Here is a 14,404-nt window from a genome sequence, read left to right as displayed (position 1 = left end):
ACCCAGGACACCCTGTGGAGGGTATGAGGTACATACTCAAAAGGTAGACGATCCCGGTGTTTAATTATAAATCCGAGCACAATGACAGCCACAGATAAGTTTAATATCTCCAGTACTAACAGCCACAGCCACAACAGAATAGTGCCGTGTGTGACATAGACACAGTGCACCAAGGAGCAGTCGCCACACCATGTGGAAGCTCTACGTGCACAGGTACATACAACTGTCATCCCGAAATTGTAGTTAGGTACACCTGGAAGCTCTGTAAGGCGTTGTACAGTTATGTATGTGTGTATGGAAAGCACGAGGCACAGGTGAAGGTGTCTTCTAATCCGAGATGCGAGAAGAATGCGAACGAAGCTGATTAACTACGTCTACGCAACGAATAAACGAGGTATATGCTTTTTAGACAGAGCGTACTATACATGAACAATACTCTTGATATATACATACACAAATACACAATATATATATATATATATATTAATATACATGAATATGTATTTACGACGGTGGTAGCTATATACATACCAGGCCGAGGACATCGGCCACATCTGGCAAGCAGGCGACGTTGTTCTTGTAGTTGTGCATGTGCGCGTTCAGATCATAGGCACGTGGGGCCACCATGTAGCTGGCGTGGTCGCCAAAGTACTGGCGCAGCTTTACCCCAGCGACGGTGTTGCCGTATGCGTTTACAAACTCCTGCGGGGTTATAGGTTGTGTGGGTGGGTATGCAATGACAGCTGAGCATAGTAGAACGACGTCCGTGATCAATACCGTCGCATGTGCGTACGTTGCTATGGTGATCGGACGTGCAGGGCCTGTTGCTATGGTGATCGTAGGCGTATACACTGTTGCTTACTTGGGGGTGACATTTTTTATGTCTAGACGGATCTGCGTCAGTGGCTGTGGGCAGCAGGCGCATCAAGGAACTATCGGTTCCCAGGGTTTATAATGAGACTCTCTATGGTGAATGTAATTGTAGGGCAAGTTGGTGTATACAGCAATCCACCCCACCAATCTCATGCTGCATCATCCGAAGCAATGGCCGAGTATGTGTGTATACGTGAACCTAAAACGCAGGTGTGCGAACAGCTTGCAGACAAGACTACAACTCTGCGGACGGGTGTAGTAATACTGTGAGGTGTGCACTAGATCATGTAGGTAGAATCTCAACAGCTGTACGTTTGTTGGGCTTAACAACACCAGAGCAAGGTACTATTTAGAACAAAATGATATAAACAACCGATTCCAGTTTGTCACACCAACATATGTGTTCCAGTGCAACTGAACATACGTGGTCATACGTGGCTACACAGATACCCACTCCCACTAACACACGAATGTACTAACTCCAGAGCATATATTCACATACATATACAAATACCAAACACACACACACATACATACGCATACACCACTCCCTAACACGCGCATGTACCTCTTGGAACTGCTCTCGTTTGCCGGCCATGAAGGAGCGGGACTGTGTGATGACGATGTCTGTGGGTACCTTCCCGAGATCCATGATCTTGTGGTAGTTCTCCCGTTCCCGACAGATCAGATTCTGCGACTGGCCCTCGGCTGTAGAATGCAAGACATACCGTGCATGCACACATAGGCATGGGGGGGGGGAGGGTAAAGAAGGTTGAAGGATCAACTACTACTTATAAGTAAGGCACACCATGCATGCACATATAGGCATAGGGGGGAGGGGTAGAGATGGTTGAAGGGTCAACTACTACTTATAAGCAAGGCACACCATGCATGCAGACATAGGCATAAGGGGGAGGAGTAGAGAGGGTTGAAGGGTCAACTACTATTTACTAGTAAGACACACCATGCATTCACACAATAGGCATAGGGGGGAGGGGTAGAGAGGGTTAAAGAATAACTACTATTTAAATGTAAGGCACACCATGCATGCACACATAGGCATAGGGGGGAGGAGTAGAGAGGATTGAAGGGTCAACTACTATTTATTAGTAAGACACACCACGCATTCACACAATAGGCATAGGGGGGAGGGGTAGAGAGGGTTGAAGAATAACTGCTATTTATAAGTAAGGCACACCATATGCACGGATGGATGTGTGAGTGTGAGTGAGTGAGTGAGTGTGGGTGGGGGGGGTGTGTGAGGTGAAGTGTTTCCTAAACCCTAAAACCCTGGAAGGTCAACAACTTCTCATCAACTTACAAGTGATGGGTATGCACACGTATCGGGCGAAAGACGGCGCTACAGATCATCTGGCATAGAAGTAGAACCAGCACACTTGAGAGCCAACGTGCACAAGTATACGCGCGCGCGTGTATGTATGTATGTATGTATGTTTGTGTGTGTGTATGTATGTATGTGTATGTATGTGTGTGTGGGTGTGTGTGTATGTACGTATGTGTGTTGGCTTGGCAGGTATGGACTTAGAGACTAGCCGATATAGGGAAGCCCTACTGCTATATACGCTGCGTGTACCCTCAAAACCTGACGATGACAAGGATAGCCTGCGGAGTGCGAAGACCAACTTCAGCACCGCGAGTTCTAGTCATAGAAAAGAAACACCACTCACATTGCAAATATGCACCTTTACATACACCAGGTTTTCCAGTATATATATATATATATACATATACACAAACATATATACATATCCACAAACATATATTCATATCTATCTATTAACATACATACACACATAGATAGATTGATAGATAAATACATACACACACACATAGATACATAGATACAAATACTTATATGTACGGCATGCACACAGACTTACGCGTAAAGTCACAGGCCAGCGACATAGCTCCCTCTCGGATGAATGCGATGGAACCACCGTAGTACTGGCAAGGATCATAAATACAGTATATAGTTAGTGTCTGAGCGATAATCGGTATCCCTGCACCGGCGCATATTAGTGTTGACTCATACTGCCCCCATCGTGTGAACGTTTTCAATTACGTCCCATGACGCACATATATATGTCACAAGAGATGATGATATAAACAGTACTGCCAGGACACGGGTGCGTGTGCCGTACATACAGGCGTAGGCTACTAATTGAGATAATGCGTGTACTCAAACATATACATCAGACCTCATTTCAAAGTTCACAACTACGTACGCATAAGGGCACATATGCCGGAGTATTGGTTCTTTATGATATTGATATATCTATGGACATTCGCGCAGACACGCTTCCATCGGGCCATATGCACACACTTCAAACACCATTTATATATACATCCAACGGAAGCCAGAGGCCGAACCCGCCAATTGATTACGTAGAATCCGACGCCAACGTTCATCTAGTCGAATGCAGATCCCAAACGCCAACCAAGGCGCTACTGGTATAAGTAGACAAGGGTGTATACTTCACTACACCCACCCACAGAACCCTTTAAACCAAAAAGCCTAAACCCAAAACTCGAAGTATACTAGAGAATAACTGACTGTCGCGATACACACAACACACCAAGCATTGCAGAGCACTGGCATCTTCGCTGTCTATTTGAGGAAGATTGCCCTGGATAGGACATTCCAACTGCCCGTTGTCATCCAATTGGCTCGACTGGCACCTATAAAACGTTATAGACGAGATGCTATTTAGGACCGATCGTTGTGGGACGGACAGGACTGTATGCACGTATGTATATATATATGTGTGTGGGTATATATATATATATATAAGTGCGATCTCGTCATGTCACATGTAGGTGTCATACACCTTTGCTATACATAACTTGATCCGACCAGACTCAACTGTTGGCGAGAGTAACCCAGTCATAATAAACCAAATCAGTGCACTCTAATCAATCCTCTGGGTGTCGTAGCAGGCTAAGCCTGTAGATCCATGACCGGCATCAATAAGCTGTGATCACAGAGAGTATAGGCTACGCAGGGCTACACAGGAGGTGTAGTGTCCTCAGGTACTTGATTCGTGAGCCAGGGCATGTACACGACCATCCTAACTGGAACCTGAGACTCTATATCATATGACCCACCAAATGACCATGTCTTGAGAGTGTAACTGTGTTGTATACATGAACATGATGGACCCAAATCGTGACAGACGTAGCCACGTCCCCCCAATATATATAGGTAGGTATTTAGTATCTCCTATGGAAGGCACATGCCGAGGGACGACACATAAACGTCTGCATCAGCCACTAGGCTTGCGTGTACAGGGATATGTGGACACCCAAACGCACAACTTCCCATCCCCATCCCCACGAGGGCTCTCCACGACGGGAGATGCAGACACTGTCGTGGGGAGCATCAACACTTGTGAACATCATGCTAAACGATTTATCCCAGTATAAACCAGCCACACGCACACTTATACACAAAAGCACAACCCCTCGTCTTAGCACTACCACCCTGCCCCAGGTACTCACAAGACTTCGTCGCACAGCTCAGGTTGCGCGCACTGGCCCTTTGACCAATACGCCTTCGCCACATCCGTGATACTCTGACCGGTAGTGACGTTCATGTATCCCTTTCTGATACCATAGCCCACAGGATAGTACATGCCAGCGCTCGATGTGGCGCTGCCATGGCAACTGCTTAGGAACTGCGAGTCGGTGAAGTTGGTTATGCCCGAGTCCGTTCTTGTCCACACCTGGAACGAAGAAAACAGAAGGGAATGATGTGAATAACGATATCAATATATATCAATATACATATACACACACAAACACACACACACTATACATCATCAGAGTATCATATGTATATACAACATCAAAGCCTTCCGAGTTCAGATGTACAATTTGAGTCTCACTTATCAAACGGAAGACTCGACCGTAGGCGCCATACAGCTTACCAAGAGTATGACCCTCCCTCTCTAACAATAAAGTACCACAGATACTGCCATTCTATGCGTAGTATAGTGCGCCATGGTGCTAAGTGGTGCAACCCCATACCTCCGCATTGTAGAAGGTGGTAACATTGTCCAAGTACGTCTCATACGCCAGCGGAATCAGGGCGAACGGAATACCCTTCAGCGCCAGGGCTGTGTATAGAGAGAACAAGACCATGCCGAATGTGAATTGGACGAAAGCGTAGGTTCTCAGAGTGCGCATGCTTGCTAGGAGAGTTCATAAAGATTGGAAAACGTATTCCAGGTAAAGCCTGCTTGTCAGGATACTCTATAGAGATTGGAAAACGTATTCCAGGTATAGCGTGCTTTTTTGGAGAGTCCATAGAGATTGGAAAACGTATTCCAGGTATAGCGTGCTTGCTAGGAGACTCTATAGTGCTTGGAAAAGTTATAGAGAGCGTCGTGGGAATGGTTTCGATGTATCGAAAGGCTCTCAAGCATCCAACCAACCGACTTCTGCGTTGTCAATGGCGGCCAAGCAATACAGTGTGTATTTAGGTAGTATATGGGCATACGTACTACGATATATTATGTAGCCAGATATAACATGCACTCAGAGAGAGAGAGAGAGAGATTGAGAGAGAGAGAGAGAGAGATATATATATATGTATTAAGATATAATGTTCTACGATATAAAATGTACTAAAATACAAATGTACTAAGATATAATATGTACTCAAATAAATACGTACTAGGATATAATATGTACTAAAATAAATAAGTACTATGATAGATATATATATATATAGAGATACTAAGATATATTAAGTAATACGATATATTATGTAGTAAGATACAATATGTGCTCAGATATATATGTTTTAAGATATAGTATGTACTACGACATAACAGGTACTAAGATATAATATGTACAAAAATACATACGTACTAGGATATAATATGTACTAAAATAAATAAGTACTAAGATAAAATATGTACTATGATATATATATATATATATATATATATATATAGATACTAAGATGTATTAAGTAATACGATATAGTATGTAGTATGATACAATATGTGCTCAGATATATATATATATATTTTAAGATATAGTATGTCCTACGGCATAACAGGTACTAAGATATACATGTACAAAGATAAATCAGAACACCTGGATGAAGTTATGAAAAGTCCCGCAACCTCAAAGATAGTGCAAGGGTTTAGGGTTCTAGGGTCATGACGTATCAAACTTTACGCCCGACTTGTTACCATAACATTGTCAGTCTAGGACAAAGTGGTCCTATTTTCTTTGTAAAAAGACCGTCTAAGTCATTCTTTACCATACCTTCAAGTACTTCTTTAACAATTTCAAGTACTTCTTTGACAATTTCAAATACTTCTTTAACAATTGCTTTAACAATTTCAAGTACTTCTAGCAATTTCAAGTACTTCTTTAACAATTCCAGGTACTTCTTTGACAACTTCAAGTACTTCTTTAACAATTTCAAGTACTTCTTTGACAATTTCAAGTTCTTCTTTAACAATTTCAAGTTCTTCTTTAACAATTTCAAGTACTTCTTTGACAACTTCAAGTACTTCTTTAACAATTTCAAGTACTTCTTTGACAATTTCAAGTTCTTCTTTAACCATTTCAAGTACTTTTTGTTGTTGACTATTTTAGGTATCTCTTGCCCTACCCAATCCCCACATACACACACAATGATCCAATACACACACCTGGATCTACGCTTGCAAAATCAGCCTCGTGATTCAACACCATGCGCAGAGCATGTGTGGCATCCGTGGCCTGAGACATGTGGCAAGAGAAGCAGACAATAAATAATTAAATAAAAAGGATAAATGAGCACAGAAGTAAATGAACAAATGAGGGCAGGAGTAAATAGATAAATGATTGAAACATAGATGAGTAAATGGATAAATAAAAGAATGAAAGAATAGACGAGTCGTAGTGTAATATATATATATATATATATATATACACACATATTTATATATATATATAACTGACGAAATGAGGAAACGGATGAGTTGTCCACCAACAAGACAAGGCTGTGCTCAGTGCTGGTGAACTGAGGCGACTGCTAGCGTGGAGAGTCACCTCCAGAATACCTCATACGAGATACTTTTCTCCCGATTCTAACAATACTAGTTGATATTAGTTAGTACAAGATAAACTGCACATGCCATATGTTTTTCTTTCTTTTCTCGAATAGAATGGTCCCATATTTGGTGGTGATTGATATATTACCATAAGACGACCGATTTTTAACTACACCAAGATAATACTAAGGACAAGAGTAGTGAAATGCAACACACAGATCTGTCAAGCATATGGAGATGTATGCGTATTATGAGAACTGTCTCGGGGGTTCACTCTCTTCTACTTGGAAGATGGCGGTATCTGATACCTTGGGCAGTCGGCGGATGGTTGTTGAACGAACGAACCAATCAACACAATAGACCACTACACTGAGAGGGATTATGTATGTGAATCGATAAACGGGGATATGCGATATAATGCCAATCTGTATATGGAGACGCACACAGAAAGGGAGTACATGTATAGGAGGATATAATGAGTACATGCCCAGGTATCTTATCTACCCATGCTACTGTCAAATGTACATCTTCCGTGCACATACACAACACACAACACACAACACACGCGCTGTATCGAGGACACACACCCGCACTACTTCAAACTCAAAACCAGCCACGGCATCCTGCAGATCTGCCTTGATCTCATCGATGTTGTACTGGTTACCGTAGTAGGCGAAGCGGATAGGGTCGTCACGCGTGCCCTCGCGATGGTTCGACAGGACACACTCCTGCAGCGTGATGTTGGGATAGCCCAGCAGCTCTTTAATGCCGGGTACGCATGCGACATTCTTGCTGTAGCCGCAGGCGAGCAGAACGGGTTGGGAGTGGCACGGGTGAGCGAGTGGGTGGAGTGGAGTGGTCAGTGATGTGCACCTTTCTGTCATATGTGGACTTGCTTGTGCTTGTTCCGTCATATGAGAATCTATTGTCTCATATGTGATCCCAATGATATGCTTAGTCCTAGTGACGTCACTGGTAAAGTTTGGTCCTCTCACAGACAGTGGGTGATCTGCTGAAGTAGACTGTGCTTATTGCCGACAAAAGACATATCATGCCTAAACACACACACACACATATATATATATATATAAAGGTATAAACATATACACGCACCCACACAGCTATGTACATACGCGTGGTTGCCTCGCCACACATCCGCACCCTATAGCAGAGACACTTTAACCAGCATCCCCGCATTCGCGAGCGTCCCTATCCGCACAAACAACACACCTGAACTCGTCAATATGCTCAGCCAGCGACAGACTAAAGATCGAGTTATAGGCTTCATGATGGTCCACGAGTGTGGTGTTGTCCTCGTCTTTGGCCAAATCGAACGCATGGCGCAGGCGCGCCTCCAGAGCATCGTCCATGCGCAAGGGATCGTAGATGATGGCATTCGATGGAAACTGCGAGCGTGCACAAACACAGGTGTGTGTGTGTGTCAATATGGCGTGTCTTCGCTTCAACATCATACACGCGACATATGCGCCTCTCTGAACGGGGCTACAGACTCTCCCTCATATTGTGTGTATGGTATGTACATGTGTATGTATATGTGTATGTATGTGTGCGTATGTATATGTTTGCAGCACGCGCATGTTCCGTGCAAGTACGATATCTGTATTTCAAATTAAAGTTGTATGTGTATCTATTGACGTTGTACTGAGAGGTCCTGTGTGTGCTGGTGGCATAACATTCAAGTAAAGCAAACACATAGAGTAAACACATTGAGCACGAACATACAGGCATGTGTATAAGATAGGCTACAACACACACGTCCACTCAGTGATGCTGACAGACACAGGCCAGGCGAACAACACATACACACACATATAAGTGGGAGACAAAAGCTCATCCCCCACTTTCTCACTTCACAATACATACCCGCACAATACAGCTTCAAAACAAACCATTCACAACCACAACTATAACCATAACTATAACCCTATCCCTATCCAAATGAGATTCACCTCTCCGAAATCGGCAATCATCTCGTACTCGTCCTCGGCCAAGCACCAGTCTGGCGGATTGGGCTGCCCACAGGTGGAGGCCACAGTATCGTCTCGCACGAACGCTACACGCCCCCCTTGGCCACCTTCGCGATCTCTGCAAAACGAGGCATTTGAATCATACAAATACAAAACGGGTGAGGTTGGGGCTTGGATTATTTGGTATAAAAGGGACCGTGGATAGGGAAAGAATTGGTGAGGTTGGGGTTGTATACATGGGGGTATATCTGACAAGCAATGTTGCTTAGAAATAGTGCAGTAAGCCCATATATATATATATATATATAAATAAATTAATAAACTAATAAATAAATAAATAAATAAATAAATACATACATACACACACACACATATTTATATATACATATATATTAAAATATAAATAAACACGCACACACACACACACACCTGAATACTCTACACACTACTCTACATATTGGCATACATATCCCATTGTATAGCGTACGCAAGTAAAATATAAGTTCATCGAGAACCATTGGACTTGCACTACAATGCTGTACAGCAGTCAAACAAATCCCAAAAGCATGTGTCCACATGGACTACTTAATACACATATGCCACCCACAAAATACAATACAATACAATACAATGAAACACAATATATATACATACACACATAAATACATATATATTATATATATATACGAGAAGAGCACGGACATACGTTATGCACCGGATAGCGCCGGCATAGCCCGTGAATTGATTGGTTTCGTTGCAGGCGTTGTTGGTGAGGTAGTCGTAGCCTTGACAGGCCTGACAGATGTTGGGTTCGGCACACGATTCCAAGTAGTTCTGGCGGACTGTACAGTGTGTTGAGAGTGTGGGGATCGGTATCATAGACGCGGACTGATGAAGGCACTGCCCAATTGCGATGAAACTCTCGGGATGGTAGATTATAAATAATCATCTAGATTATATATATATATATACATACATACATATATATATATATATACATGTATATACATATATATATATATATACATATACATATATACATATACATATATACACACATATACTTATACATATATACATACACACACACACAGACACATTTATATATATATATAATCTTATATTTTAGAACAATCTTCTATTAAACTATATGCTCATGAGGCATAAGCATGCAAAGGTAAAGTATGAAAATACAGCGAGAGTTTGGTACTTACTGGTGACTTCGAGGTCCTCGCCCGCCACAATGAGTCCATGTCTGATTTGATACCCAATGCTCGTAGTCAAGGCTGTATCAAGTCCGAATCCTATAGATTTGCACCAAAACACCAAAAGCAAATTAGAGTCAGTGAGCGAAAGAACACACCGATTTCAGTAACTCATTAGAAATTTACCAAGTTTAATAACTCATTGGAAATCGATACCAAATTCAATGACATATCAGAAATTTGTTACAAATTCAAAAACTTATTAAAAATTGGTAAAGACATGTTCTATTCCGGATTGTGACGATTACAAATGGATTCGTCGGCCAAGGCATGAAAGTCCTAAACAACACAGCCACCCACACCCAGCACACCCACACTCTGTCAACCACGAGATACCTAGCACCACACACAGTGAATCCATCCGAGTTTCGAGGCCGACATAGACAACCTACATAGTCCGCATGCGAAGGAGCTATCCCACACAAAGGGTTACGAGCCCGTGCGTAGCGTACACACTCACAGAGCCTTGACTACTCACCTGGGAAACATGCTTCAGAGTATTCAAAGTCCCGCAGACCAGCCGCGTGCTCCTCAGCAAGTGTCCACGCCTGATGTCTGTGGTAGTAGTCGCCACCTGACGAACGGGCAAGTGCAGGCGTACACAGGGGATATGAGACATCCGAAAAATCCGTGCAAAAGCACGACATCAGGTTCAGCAATGAAGCGAATGCATATTGGTTTGCTAGTGTGCGCTATAGGTCCCTATAGTGGTATGTTTTTGGAGCACCAATAAAGCCTGGGTCCGTTTTGTCATAGAAGTGAATAAATAGGCATACTACTTGATTCAATACAAATACGTCACATTTACAACACAATCACCCACAACACAGGCACAAACGCAAGTAGTGACATCTTCGATATATATATATATATATCACCTACCTGCTATTTGCTGCACTGCGATGGCGTCAAGCTCCATGCCCACAGCCACCATTGACGCGTAGGCATCTGCTATAGCTAGGTCGGCCGTGCCATTTCCAATCATCAGTACAGCCTCAATGTGATCACTTGTGGGTATAAACTGCGGATTCGTCATATTGATATAGGACACGGTTAGTACGTATAACAACTGATATATATATATATACATATATATATATATATGCATGTTGATCTATAGAAACAGACTGATGCATACATTAGACGGACATGCAAGCGCAGCAGCCAGGTTCAGACCCTAGATCCGCTTTGAGTAGAACATAAATATTAATTTGTATGTACCGACCAAACTTGTACTCTGGACTTTACAAGTTCTACCTATCGGCGGTTTACAATGGCGGCATATAACAATTCCGACGTAGCGATTGGAATACGGGCGAAACTGTAACAAGCGCGATGGTATACATTCAAGAGCTGCTGTGCCTAGTAGTGGAACTCTTCTGCCTTCAAAGTCGACACAGGTGTCTCGATTTGGATAGTATTTAGTTGTTGCGCACTGTATGTTTCTCATTTAACTATTATAAACTTCGTACACATAAAGACACTATACGTGTAAACCTCTAGGCCCACGGCGTGCCATCGAACCGAATGTCTTAAGTAATTGATACAGAAAGTTACTTATCCGAGTGCAGAGCCATCTGATATAGGCACGGAGAAGGCACAAATGGCAAACGAGGAGTGTGTGCAGGTATACTTTTGATTGTACAACCACACGCGCGTATATCTCGCACAGCGAGATGCGGAAGCGCTGCCTGGTATCAAAAAACAAGAAGAGAGAACCCGAAACCCTAAACCCGATACGTACTTATACAACTGACATGTATGTCATCAATTCTTGACCATCCAGTGACACCATCCCACACACACACACACACACACTCACTCACCCAGCCATACACACATACAAAACATATGTACAGCGTGTCTAGTATTAAGACTATACCTCCAACTCTAACAGCAGCCCAGTTGTAAATAGCTCAAACAGCTCGTCTTTCTTAGCCTGTGTGATCTCCTGGGCCACCGCTATGTGAACGGTGGTAAGGCTTGAGGTTTCAAACGGCGCCCCAACTGTCTGTGTGTCGTTCACTGTGGCTGTGTCTGTGGCCGAGGCCATGTCGGTGGCTGTAGCCGTGGCTGTAGCGTTTGGATATGTCAATGGTTTGTTGAAGTCAGTGAGTGAGTGATCCATGCCGAGAACGGGGTGGCTGCGAGTACATGCGTACGCGTAGATGTTTATTAGTGCTGAATGTCATTGGTGTCAGTGTCAACTCTAGTTGCCAATAATGCAACTCGTGTATACGCGTAACTTATTAGCACAGAAGTCAATAGTGTCAGTGTTAACTCTAGTTACCAATGTCAATGGTGCCAGTGTCAACTCTAGTTGCCTGTGGTGGCAGCAGTGTGCGGTGTGGTAGTGCTTGCAATCCTGTTGCACGTAGGTCTGAGGAGTATCGCGCACCACCAGCAGACAACAAAGATAGAAGTCAACCCAAACGAACACGGTCCACAAAGATAGAAGACAACCCAAACGAACACGGTCCGGGCAGAACCAGCCCTAAAACTCGGTGGACAAATACAGGTCCCAAGAGGCCTATCTCTATCTCGAAGCCAACTACAAACTACTTTGAGGCTGTGTCTGCGATACCCGACAATATAATCAGGCGTCGCATGGCAGGAGACGGACAATGTTTGGGTGTACAGAAACTGAAAAACGTTTCGGATTACGACCGCACTACACGAGCACACAGCACAGAATAAAACGACACAACAAAACACAACAAAAAGCAGCCCAGTATATGCATGTCCATAGCCTTCTCAAGTATACGCTACCGTTTTAGACGGTTAAGGTCTATTGGTGCAGGCATCAAGCGCCACCACGACCCACAACGCTCACGCACGCGTACATGTCCATACAACGGTCCCTCCTGAATCACCACGACTGGGTGAGCTGCTATACTAATACTAATAGTAAGTCATCTCCATATAGTCACCTACCATTGGCAGGGGTAGAGGAATTGCCGGCCACAGAGTTGTCGGCCTCGGTCCGACATTGCAGCCCCAGACTGAGGCCCGGAACGCAGGCGATATTCTCCTCGAACCCAGACAGTTGACTGTCCATACCCATGGTCGTGTAGCCGTGGTTGGAGTGCAGGTACTGCCGAGGGGGATAGAGCGGTGGCGTATATCAGCACCCAATCATGAGGATACAGAACGCACACTCTGGGTATAGAGGGTGGCTATGTATTCCTGGTCGTGTAACGGTGGCTAGAGGGCAGGTATGCACACGTGGTGTAGAGCGATAGTCAGGACTAGCACTCCATCCAAATACGAGCACTTTTGTGTGGCAAGTCGTGGGAGTGTGCTGGCAAGTGAGGCTTTGCACGTTCCACCTCCCTGCAAACAAACAAACAATCAGGTACGCACACGGACAACATCTCGACAACCGGTCGACAGGACTATAAGGCCCTCATTGCTATTACTCAGTAACTTGAGCGTACTTCTGGCCAACCCCCCCCCCCCCTCCTATACGATTGCACACACAACAGTGCGTGTACACACACACACCAATGCCGCAGGCGAACCACAAAACGTGCTTATAATCGCAGTGGATACAGCCCCCTAAACTCCGTAAAACACACAGACACACCGACGCACATGCACGCATGTACACCTCCGCGACACTACACCATGTACACCTACGCGACACTACACAGTCCCGCAGTAACGGCCCTTTGGCCACGAACAGTCAGGTACCTGGGAGATAGGGTCGTCTGCTGTAATGCTGAGGAAGGCCGATCTGAGATGATCACGGATGAGCTCTGCGCGTGTGGCATTGGCCTGTCGTCTGTTGGCTCCGGGTTTCTTGATGACCACAGTATGACTGGGAAGCCGCACACCATCCATAGGTATTGTCTGTGTGTGTGCGTGCGGAGGAGAGAGAGGAAAAGGACGATGGGTATGAAACAAAGTGTCGCTTGACCCATAGTATGGGTAATTTAATCCTTTCGGCGAGGCTTTGCTGTGGGAAAGTTATTTATATATCTCACGAGGTGTATGTAGGTATATATCTCGCGAAGTAAATGTGGGTATGTATCTCGATAAGTGTATGTAGGTATACGCATATCAAGAAATATAAGCAGGTAAAAAACTCATAACGTGAATAATATATATATATATATATATATATATATATATATATATATATATATATCTCACGATGTGTATGCGAGGTACGAGACACTATTACAAGAAATAAATACGTACC

The 14,404-nt window shown here is 43.8% G+C and overlaps 2 protein-coding genes across 2 annotated transcripts in view; both read right to left on the bottom strand.

The window, feature by feature from the left end:
• SARC_01957 (hypothetical protein) overlaps positions 1-12,328 on the bottom strand; it is a gene marked incomplete at its 5' end in the record, with an annotated part of 18,887 nt that extends 6,559 nt beyond the window's left edge. Inside the window, 15 exons of the mRNA XM_014304308.1 lie at positions 532-702; positions 1,442-1,581; positions 2,775-2,838; positions 3,471-3,573; positions 4,393-4,616; positions 4,921-5,009; positions 6,564-6,633; positions 7,535-7,739; positions 8,178-8,353; positions 8,918-9,053; positions 9,642-9,777; positions 10,150-10,239; positions 10,679-10,774; positions 11,083-11,221; positions 12,083-12,328. Coding sequence (XP_014159783.1) covers positions 532-702; positions 1,442-1,581; positions 2,775-2,838; positions 3,471-3,573; positions 4,393-4,616; positions 4,921-5,009; positions 6,564-6,633; positions 7,535-7,739; positions 8,178-8,353; positions 8,918-9,053; positions 9,642-9,777; positions 10,150-10,239; positions 10,679-10,774; positions 11,083-11,221; positions 12,083-12,328 — 2,085 coding nt within the window. The remainder of the gene's footprint in view (positions 1-531; positions 703-1,441; positions 1,582-2,774; positions 2,839-3,470; positions 3,574-4,392; positions 4,617-4,920; positions 5,010-6,563; positions 6,634-7,534; positions 7,740-8,177; positions 8,354-8,917; positions 9,054-9,641; positions 9,778-10,149; positions 10,240-10,678; positions 10,775-11,082; positions 11,222-12,082) is intronic.
• Positions 12,329-13,126: 798 nt separating this feature from the next.
• SARC_01956 (hypothetical protein) overlaps positions 13,127-14,404 on the bottom strand; it is a gene marked incomplete at its 3' end in the record, with an annotated part of 5,302 nt that continues 4,024 nt past the window's right edge. Inside the window, exons 4-5 of the mRNA XM_014304307.1 lie at positions 13,894-14,052; positions 13,127-13,294 (exon numbers count right to left, since the gene is read on the bottom strand). Of these exons, the coding sequence (XP_014159782.1) occupies positions 13,127-13,294; positions 13,894-14,052 (327 nt within the window). The remainder of the gene's footprint in view (positions 13,295-13,893; positions 14,053-14,404) is intronic.

The sequence above is a fragment of the Sphaeroforma arctica genome (genome assembly GCF_001186125.1).
Source record: "Sphaeroforma arctica JP610 unplaced genomic scaffold supercont1.83, whole genome shotgun sequence".
Taxonomy (NCBI): domain Eukaryota; class Ichthyosporea; order Ichthyophonida; genus Sphaeroforma; species Sphaeroforma arctica.
Note: the sequence above shows the minus strand (reverse complement) of the source record. Positions and strands in the feature narration are given on the sequence as shown.